Source organism: Propithecus coquereli, unplaced genomic scaffold, assembly GCF_000956105.1.
Source record: "Propithecus coquereli isolate 6110/MARCELLA unplaced genomic scaffold, Pcoq_1.0 Scaffold27, whole genome shotgun sequence".
NCBI classification, from domain to species: domain Eukaryota; kingdom Metazoa; phylum Chordata; class Mammalia; order Primates; family Indriidae; genus Propithecus; species Propithecus coquereli.
This window is the reverse complement of record NW_012148285.1, coordinates 8750551-8760877: the sequence shown is the minus strand read 5'-3', so window position 1 is coordinate 8760877 and position 10327 is coordinate 8750551. Positions and strand designations below refer to the sequence as shown.

The 10327-nt window shown below is 41.6% G+C and overlaps 1 protein-coding gene across 1 annotated transcript in view; it reads left to right on the top strand.

Moving 5' to 3' along the window:
- The window catches only part of TXNDC11 (thioredoxin domain containing 11), a 92186-nt gene that overhangs the window by 64976 nt on the left and 16883 nt on the right, over nucleotides 1-10327 (top strand). The window contains exons 6-7 of the mRNA XM_012647542.1: nucleotides 6595-6707; nucleotides 8829-9029. Of these exons, the coding sequence (XP_012502996.1) occupies nucleotides 6595-6707; nucleotides 8829-9029 (314 nt within the window). The remainder of the gene's footprint in view (nucleotides 1-6594; nucleotides 6708-8828; nucleotides 9030-10327) is intronic.

Here is a 10327-nt window from a genome sequence, read left to right as displayed (position 1 = left end):
TTAAACATATTTAAAAGTTTTCCAATAACTGAATTATTACTTTAAAGTTTAAGTTAATCAAAATTAAATACATTGAGTTCCTCATTGTTCATATTAACTAAATCTTTGAAAAGGATTTTATACTTAACAGCACATCTCAATTCAGATGCTAGATTTTCATTGGAAATACTTGGTCTTTATTTAGATTTCATACAATTTGTAGTTGAAAAAGTGATTTGCATACCTAAGTTGTTTTAAACATATTTAAAAGTTTTCCAGTAACTGAATTATTACTTTAAAATTTAAGTTAATCAAAATTAAATACATTGAGTTCCTCATTGTTCATATTTCAAGTGCGTAATAACCACTGTGGCTAACAGCTACCATCTTGAACAGTGCAGCTCTGAACATTGCCTCATTGCAGGACCTATCCAAGTGTCCTGAAGAAAAGCATTTGTTTATTAACTGCTGAAAAACTGCATCTACTGAATAACTGTATCTACTGAATCTCCTGCAGGCATATCCTAGAGTTCATGTTTCAGAGAGTGGTCCTAGTAGTCTGTTAGTTTGTGAGTGTGAGCTATGTACCTTTTCCTTCTGGCAGGACCCTTTATTGTTTATTTTAAAACACAAAATTCTATTCCGTTTCTTAACAAAAAAACTATTATTTCTGGAATGTTTGAGAATATTAGCATCTTGCCACACTGACATGATTCGTAGGTTAGAATGTGAGTGCTTTACTGTAATAATAAATTGAAGTTTTAATATTTAAAATTGAATTTAAGCAAATGATACTAAGCAAAATAAATATGGTCATCCTCAGTATATGTGGAAGTTTAGTTCCAGCACCCCCCGCCCCCACCGCATGTACCAAAATCCACACATACTCAAATCCTGCAGTTGGCCCTGTAGAACTCACATATATGAAAAGCCAGACACCTTCTCCCCAATATCCTGCTACTATATTTTATAGTATATTATACTATAGTATAATTTTATACTATATAGTACATTTTTGATCTGCTTTTAGTTGAAAAAATTCATGTGTAACTGGACCCTTGTAGTTCTAACCCACCTTGCTGAAGGTCAGCTGTAGTCTGATATTAAACCATTATCCAAAAACAGAACATCCTGATGCAAACTAGAGAGGAGAGTGAGCCAGGTGAATGCAAATGGAAACCAGATGGAATTTTAGGTCCTTCCACTCTTGATGCTCCTTTGGTGATTGCCACGAGGTGAGTGGTGACAGTGGTGCATGGAAGGCACAAGCGGGGCAACTGAAGCTATACCCAGAGGGGCGTGGGAAGCAGGAGTCGAGCATTCTGTTAGGGGCAAAGAAGAACCCCAGCTTCACGAGATATGGCCAGGAGTAAACCTACCTAAGTGCTGAAAATAGACGAGATTTAATGGATCAAAGCAAGACCATTTCTTACTGAAAGCACAGCAGACGGCAGGAGCATCAGCATGGTAGTGCTGGTTCTCCTGGCCCTGTGTCCACAGGGGATGTGCCTCATGAACCTGGTTGGTGGCTCTGTGCATAGCCTTGTGGCTGAGGGGACACACTGCCAAGCTCAGCACCTTTTGTAGCAAGCAGCAAACAAGCAGGCTCCTTCTCTGAGGAGTGAGTGGCCACAGGAGTTGTGCTGTGGTGGCCTTGACCTGCTGAGCCACCTGCATGATCAGAAAGTGCTTCGTAACTAATTCCTTTACCCAGGAGTTCCCTCAAGGTCTCATTACATCTTGTAGTGATCTTTGACACAAATTGTCACCATATGGTTAATAGAGACTTAAACTGGTCAATTACCAGGCTAATGGAGTATATTGATAATTTTTTTAAAATTAATTGAATGAGATCCTGCTATTGTACCTTTTTTGGTGGGGGAAAGGAGAATATGAATCTCAGTTTATTTTTAATTGTTCAGATTCAAAGTTTTTAATTAAAATATTGAAACTTCATTACTTTTAGGATAAAAGAATTCATTTTATAAATGACAAAGACTCTTATTGTAAAAGCCCTGGAGCCTGGCTTAAACAGAATGCTCTGGATAGGGAAGATGAGAAGTGCTGTTTTCTTGTGTCATCCTTACCCTATAAACTTCCTCTGTTAATCAAGTACACTTTGTTCACATGAGATTGCAGATTTAAGCTGCTTCCTCCAGCAAGATTTCCACCATATGCTGGAATTTAAATGGAAGTATGATTTTTATAAATTTCTCCATGTGTGAAAAATGAAGTTTTGAAATTGTAATATGTTTGAGCATGTTAGAATCTGTGGTGTGCAGGCAGACTGTCCATTCTTATTAATGTAGTTAAACAGGTTTTTGAGTGGCTTCTTTTAACTTTTGGGTCAGGCTGTCACTTCTTATTTCTCTGCTGTAATAAATCATGGTGGAGGCTTTGGCAGACTATCAAATGAATTTCCTTACCGGCTGCTTTTCCTTCTCTTAGTCACTTTTTCACTGTGGCTGTCCACCAAGATTCAGTGTCTCCTTCTGGGGAGTGGTGTTTAGGTCCTACCAGTTCATATCCTCTTTTAGGTCATGCTTTTTCTTCTGACAGCTTTGGGATCTGAACTTAAATGTTATGCCATTTAAACAAAATTTTAAAAATCTTAATTTTATTCTTACAGAAAAGTTGTAAAAATAGAACAGAAAGTTCCCTAGTTACCTGCCTTCCCCCAGCTTCCTCCATTGTTAACATCTTACATAATCATTTGTTGTGGTGGTTTTGTCAAAACTAAGAAATTAACGTTGGTGCGGTCCTATTAACTAAACTGCAGACCTTACTGGAATTGTTCCAGTGTTTCTACTAGTGTCTGTTTTTGTTCCAGGATCCAATCTCAGATCCCACATCTCATTTAGTTTTTTCTCCTTTGTCTCCAGCCTATAACAGTTCCTCTTTCTTTGTCCTTCATGACCACTACACTTTGAAGAATACCACTCAGGTGTTTTGTAGAAAGTCCTTCAGTTTTAGTTTGTCTGGTTTTTTTTTTTTCTTTTCTTTTTTTAGAGACAGGGTTTCACTTTGTTACCTAGGCTGGAGTGTCGTGGTACAATCATAACTTGCTGCAGCCTCGAACACATGGCCCAGGTGATCCTCCCACGTAGCTGGGACTACAGGTGTACCACCACGCACGGCTAATTTTTAATTTTTAAAAATTTTTGTAGTCTGAGTATGTTGCTAAGGCTGGTCTCGAACTCCTGGCCTCAAGTGATCCTCCTGCCTCTGCCTCCCAAAGTGTTAGGTTTAAAGGCATGAGCCACCATTCCCAGCCAGTTTGTTTTCTTGTGATTGGAATGAGATCACGCATTTTTGGCAAGAATACCACAGAAATATATTCTCAGTGTTTCTTATCAGGGGGTTCATATGATGTCGCTGTGTCTCCCATTAGTGATGTTAACCTTGATCACTTGACTACTGTTAGTGTTTCCTGGGACTGTCTGCTGAGAAGTTACGATCCTTTCCTTTGTAATTAATAAATTCCTTGGGGGAAGATACTTTGAGACTATGCAACTATTTCTTTTGCCCACTAATTTTAGCAACCATCAGTGGATCTTGGCTGCAACAGTTACTCTGGTGTTCAAATATTAGTAGTTTTCTATTTCCCTCATTCTTTCTTCATTATTAATGGAATTCTCCTCTAAGGAAGAGCTGACTCTCCTCACTTATTAATATCACTATGGAGTCATGGGTATTTATTTTATTCTATGTACTATCATTACTTTGTTGCTCAAATTGTTCAGATTTAAAGTTCTTAATTAAAATATTGAAACTTCATTACTTTTAGGATAAAAGAATTCATTTTATAAATGACAAAGACTCATTGTAGAAAGCCCTGGATCCCTGCTTAACAGAGAATGCTCTGGATAGGCAAATGAGTTTGTCTGTTTGGCTATTAGGAGCACCTTGGGTTGGTTTCTGTGTCCTTTGGGCAAGCTCCCATCCTTTTATGAGCACTTTGTTACTTCTGATGCACCGAGATATTTCATGCCTATCTTGTACTTTCCTTTCCCCACATCTGGATTCACCCTTTTCTCTGAGAACCCTGGTTTCTTTTACTGGAGAATGGCGTTTAGAAACCAAGATCTGGGTGCTGACTATGCTGTTTGGTATCAGGATCTCATTACTACTAGCTCTTTTCAGCAGATAAAACAAGGAAATGTATTTATACCCAAGCGTGTGCATACATCTGTATCTCTGTGTCATCTGTGTGTGTGTGTGTGTGTGTGTGTGTGTGTGTATTAAAAGCCCTAAGTTTGTACTAATTCTCTCTGATTCCAATCTACACAACAGGGATTATTTTAGCCTTCTCTTCTTAATATATAACTTCTCACTCCAACGGTGAGAATCCTGGCTCATATTAGTAGTTTCAGGATTGCCACCTCGTACCCCTTTGAAGAGCACATTTACTCACCAGATGTACAGCATTTATATGTAATTATTTTTGCCTTTAGTTTTACAGCATCCAGTCAAGATACTATTTTTTGGTTACTTAGGTTAGTTTTTTCTTCCCACTCCTTTCACTATGGTGTTACTCATTTATAGTAGTTAGGGTTTCTTTTTTGAGACAAGATCTTGCTCTGTCACCCAGACTGAGGTGCAGTGGCATCATCATAGCTCACTGCAACCTCAGACTCCCACCTTAGCCTCCCGAGTAGCTGGGACTACAGGTGCACACTACTACTTTTTTTGTGTGTGGAGACAGGGTCTTGCTGTGTTGCCCTGGGTGGTTTTGAATGCACAGCCTCAAGGGATCCTCCCACCTTGGCCTCCCAGAGTGCTGGGATTATAGGTGTGAGCCGCCGCATCCAGACAGGGTTCATTTGTTAGTGTTTGTATTCCACAATGGGTTCCCCGTGTCCTGCTTGATTCTCTTGTAGTTATTTGTTTAGTTCTGGAGTATGTGAAGCGTGTATGCAACATTACTATGGCTGTAAGAGTTACAAAAAAGTCAACTCAGAGAGTGCCAGGCCTCCTCGGCCTGCTCTCCTGCTCCCCTGCTCCCCTTTCCCACCTACCCTGTTAGGTAGCCAATCTCTTTAATTTCTCTCTTATTCACCCTGTATTTTTCGTTTGTTTTGTGCCTTCTTAAACTCACCGGGTTTGTTGGCCATGGTGGTACATAACTTGGTAACAAAGTTTAACTGATACTTTATTAGTGTCTGCTAATAAAGCAGAAAGGAGATAGAAAAGTAGAAAAGAATGTGCCTTTTCCTACACTACCATATCTACTCTCCTTTAAACACTAAATATTTCATAATCACAGAAATATTACAGTATCATATACTTCAGGAAAAAAATCAAAGCTTCACACATAAGGATAAAGTCCCCTTTAATCTGTGTCCCTCAACACCAAACTACTTTTGTTACCCTTTAAGATTCTTTATATACTTCTAAACATATATGCTTATAGAAAAAATAATTTTATGAGTCCTTTTTTTTATTAACATAAAAGATGTACTTTATCTTCTTCAGCTTCTGTTCGTGCTGTATAGATAGCCCTGCCTCAGTGTTTTTAACATCTGCAGAGTGTTTCTTGGTGAATGTTCTTGCATGTGACTCCAGTGCATGTATGTGGAACCTCAGAGGTGCAGTTGCTGTGTCCGTTTTTCACTGCGATCAGCACAGCACACTGCTCCCCAAGTAGCTTGCCACGTTACCCCTTCTCCCAGCATCGTACCAGAGTACTCATTTCTCTGCCGGTCATCAATACTCAACATTTCCTGTGTCTTAAATTCTGAGCAATTTGAAGGTCAAAAAAGTGGTATTTTGTTTTAATTTGCTTTCCTCTGAAAGAGTGAGGTTGAGTGTATTTCCTTGTGAATATTAGCTATGTACATTTCCTTTTCTGTGGTTTACCCATTTTTAACCTTTTTTTTTTCTTGTTTATTTGTATGAGTTGTTTGTATGTGCTAGATTTATTCATTTAATAAATATTTATTGATCTCTTACTATACACCCCAGGCACTGCTGTAGGTGCTGGGGTACCAGCAGTAAACAAGGCCTCTAATACCACATAAGTTACATTCTGGAGAGGAACTTGGACCAAAGAAAATCTAAATAAATGAATAAGATTATGTAGATGTTAGTAAGTGTTATTAAAAATAAGGCAATGGCGGAGAGAGTACCTGAGTGGGGAGGGAGCCCCAATCTCCCCTTATAGACTCTATCCCCAGCGTATTTGCTTTTAGGTGAGTGGTCAGGGAAGGTTCTCAGAGAAGGCGGGAGCTGAGATGAAATATGAGAAGGAGCCAGCCGTGGGACATGTCCAGACAGGGAAGACAGCATGTGGCTTGGTCCTGAGGTGGGCCTGTGAGCTGTGAGCAAGGGGGACAGGTCAGATCATCACAGAGAGACACAGTGCACTCCTCAGAGCAAGTGAGCATTGGAGACGTTACTCCGAGGTGTTACTCATGGGAGTAGACTTGGATTTGGAGGGCCGAGATCTGATTCAGGAGGAGGGTTTCTTCAGCTCCTCTTCCTTCCCCAGCTAGCCTAGGTTACCACAAGGGGCTTTGCTATAGGGGATTTGTGCATCAAGACTCAGTCATTGGGTTTTGTGGTTGTGTTAAGGCATAGGCCTTTTCTTTAATTAAGGAAAATTTTCTGTTTCAGATTACCTAGGAACAGTACGATTTGGGGTTATCACAAATAAACATCTTGCGAAACTGGTATCCTTAGCACACTCTGGAAGTGTGTATTTACATAGACATTTCAACACATCACTTGTAAGTATTTTGAAATCACGTTTATATTAGTGCGGTGGTTCTTAACCTTGTTTAGGTCACAGTCTCCTTTGAGAATTGGATAAAATCTGCAGACACCCTCTCCAGGACAGTGCACTTGGTTTTATATGCGAATTGAGAGTTCCTACAACCCCACTCTAGAGCCTATGTCCCCGGGTATGAACCCGTGCATTAGAGGGCTCCTGAGTTTAACATCTAGAAATTCTTTGTTTATATTCGTAGGTTTTGGTACAGCCTCGTTAGTTTTCCTTCTTGGGTGAAATTGCAGAGTTACTCTGTTGGAGAATTGTTCCTCTGGGGCCATGTTCTCAGGGGTTAAGCTTCCATTGGGCGATGTTCTCTGTTCATTTGTTCCTTTTAGGAAGAATAATGATGTGACATGCTTTTCTCCTTAGCTGATGTAATGGATTTTTGAAGTTCTTGTCAAGTCACAGTGAGAAGTTGATGGCTTCTCAACCCCACAGTTTTCCATTTGCTTTTTGGTGGAATAATCTCACCTCACCTATTTGTGAGCTTTGACCTGTGTCCTGCGTAGTCCTGTGCTTCCCTCTAGTCATTGCTGTTCTTCACTCACATCACTGAGAGTTTATTTTTCTTAAGTATCCTCTGTCTCTCCAACATCATTGACAGTGTCAGTGACTTACAGGTCATATGCAGATCAGTTTCCCTGTACCCAGTGTACCCAGCATTTTAAACCTTGCTCCTGTTGGTACCAGCTATAAGTTCTGTGCCCTCAGAGGTGCTGTCAGGCCCACTCTAGGGCTGCCCCCTTGCTTGCTTAGTCACCCTGGCTTCTGCATATCTCCAGTAGCCCAGATGTTGTGCTTTACTTCTTGCCACTTACATTGCAAAAGCCAAATGTATTTTTGTGTTTTCCAAATAGCAATGTTTATTATGATGTTTGAGTATGTTTTTCAAACTCCCATCGTCCCACTTTGAGAATCACCACTGCGATTGTTTCTCTGCTGCCCACCCGTGCTCCTTGTGCCTCTCAGCTGCTTTTGACATCATCTGCTATCTGTCGTTTTCCTACATCCATTTTTAGCGTGTTATACAGCCTACATATATATCATATTTATTTATAGTAAAGGGTACTGAGGAAGAAATTAAAATTAGATGGAGAAAAAAAAGGTAGGACTATGAGATGACACTGAAAAATATATCAGATTTACCACTGTGATTTGATAGTTTTTAAGGTTGGTTGGTTTGTTTAGCAGTAGAATTCTTTTTATCAAATCAAATATTATTGGGTTACCGATATCTAAAAAAAATACAAGCAGTGGACATCTTCATTATGAGGCAATTTAAATCCATTTTGGAGGATGTAAAACATCTCATTTTGTGAAACCTTCTGAAGCACCTTTTTGGAAGTTGTTTGAAACCAATGATTTATGTCATTGGAATTTCTAAAATAATTTTATGTTTATATACATTAGTTGTTATAGAAAAACAAAGCAAAAAAAATCTCTTTTCTTCATCCATATACATGAAGTATGATCTGTGGCTTTGGACAAGTTTAGGTCATTTGTTGATTCATTGAAATATGTGTTGAATCCCTGCTGTGCCAGGTGTTCATCCCATCACTGGGGACATAGCAAACAAAGCAGACATTGCCTCACAGAGGCTCTGTTCCCACCCTGGTGAGGCAGCGTTCAAGGGACCAAGGTAGAAATCTAAATGATCCTTGACTCCATAATTTCTGTTCCTTTAGATATGCCTTGGTCCTTTTTTAAATACCCAATAACATTTAATAGCTCTCCTCGGACAGGGTGATAGAGGTGATTATTGCCACCAACAGGCTGGGAGAATTATCTTTTGATAGGTGAGTCTGTCTAAAGGCAAAAAGATGAATCACATGATGTGAAAGTCACCTCCTGCAGCCACTCTTGGTTCTTCAGCCACTTGTGAGGAAATGCTCTGTCTGGAGACCTGGGGGCCTGGGCAGTAGCTGCACAGGTGGGGCAGGCCTGGGCTCTCAGCCTCATTGTTCTCCGCTGTGCAGGCGTGGGGCCAGCCGGGCCTCTGGAGGGCAGTGCTGATGCGCCTTGAACCTGCCCTGCCTCTCTCAGCTTTCTTTATCTTCTATGTATTTGTCCTTCACAGGTCTTTCCCAGGGAGATCATAAACTACACGGCTGAGAACATCTACAAGTGGGCCTTAGAAAACCGGGAGATGCTCTTTCGATGGCTGCGGCCACATGGAGGCAAGAGTCTCCTGATGAATAACGAACTGAAGAAAGGACCGGCACTTTTTTTGTTCATACCTTTTAATCCCTTAGCCGAAAGTCATCCTTTAATAGATGAGGTAAGAGTTGTGATATTGAAGGTGCCGCATAAAGAGTGGGAAAGCCTCCTTAACCTGGACCTCTCTTACCCACAGCCACGCTCATCTGCTCTAGCAGCTGAGTGGCTGCCAGGAGTGGCAGCTGTGGTTCTGTGGCATCGCCCTCTCTAAATGGGCAGGAGGGAGAGCCCACGCCAAGGACAGGGACTGCCGCAGCCTCTCTGGCCACATGCCTTGACCGCGGCTCGGATCTGAGCTGAGCAGGAGACAGGGAAACCAAACCATGCCTCTCCAGAGAAGGACCCAGTATCCCTCTTTCTGAGGTGGCTGATGTTGAGCTTTCTGTTTGGAAAGTGAGACCCAGGGAGTGGGCAGGAACACAGGCAGGTTAGTGTGGCCTAGGAGATGCCACTGTCTCAGAGGGTTTAGCCAGACTGCTGGCCTTGGCCACCCTCGGGACAGAGGAAAGAGGGGCAGTAGTGGCGATGTTGGGCCATTTTGTTTTTCTAAACCTTTCCTGTCACGCAGAAGCCAGAGTGGTTTTCAGAGACAACACCGTCAGCAGCCTGTCTCTGCCTCCTGCTTCTCCTTCCTCTGCTGCACTCCCTCTCTGGGTGTGGGTTCGTTTCATACATGGCTCACTTGGAGGCACTTAGCAAGAGCAATAACGATAAGCAGGAGCAAGCTGGGACTGCTCAATTGCATTTACTGAGCCTTTTATTTTTCCTTTCCCTCAAGGATCCTTTAATTGGCCAAAACCAATTTTAGACAGCCAGTGTGCTATTGGCCAGGCTCAGCAGACAGTGCCTGTCCCCGAGCCCCTCGGCGCCAGCCTGGTCGTCTGCCTGGAGGGACGGGGAGATGCAACTTCTCACCCAGCCAGACCCTTCACTTGGCCACTCTGGAGTCTTTTTGTTAAAGTTATTGCTGCTGCTGGGAGCATTCTGAATGAGCTCTGCTGTCCTGGCTTGGAGGAATAAAGAATCATCATATCCTCCTATGATTAGGAAGGACTTGAAGTAATGAAACTTCATTTCTTTAGAAAATCTTCACGGTGTGGATATTTTATGAACTGAGATATTACTTCAAATGACTAGGCCTTTACCGTATCTACTATTAAGAGCCCTAAAGCTGCTTGTGGGAAAGGTAGGGTTTTCCAGCCAAGGTGGTGGCTGTAGTTGTGGATTTTTACTTTAACTTTTTTTTTTTTTTGAGACAGAGTCTTGCTCTGTTGCCCTGGCTAGAGTGCCGTGGCGTCAGCCTAGCTCACAGCAACCTCAAACTCCTGGGCTCAAGCGATCCTCCTGCCTCAGCCTCCC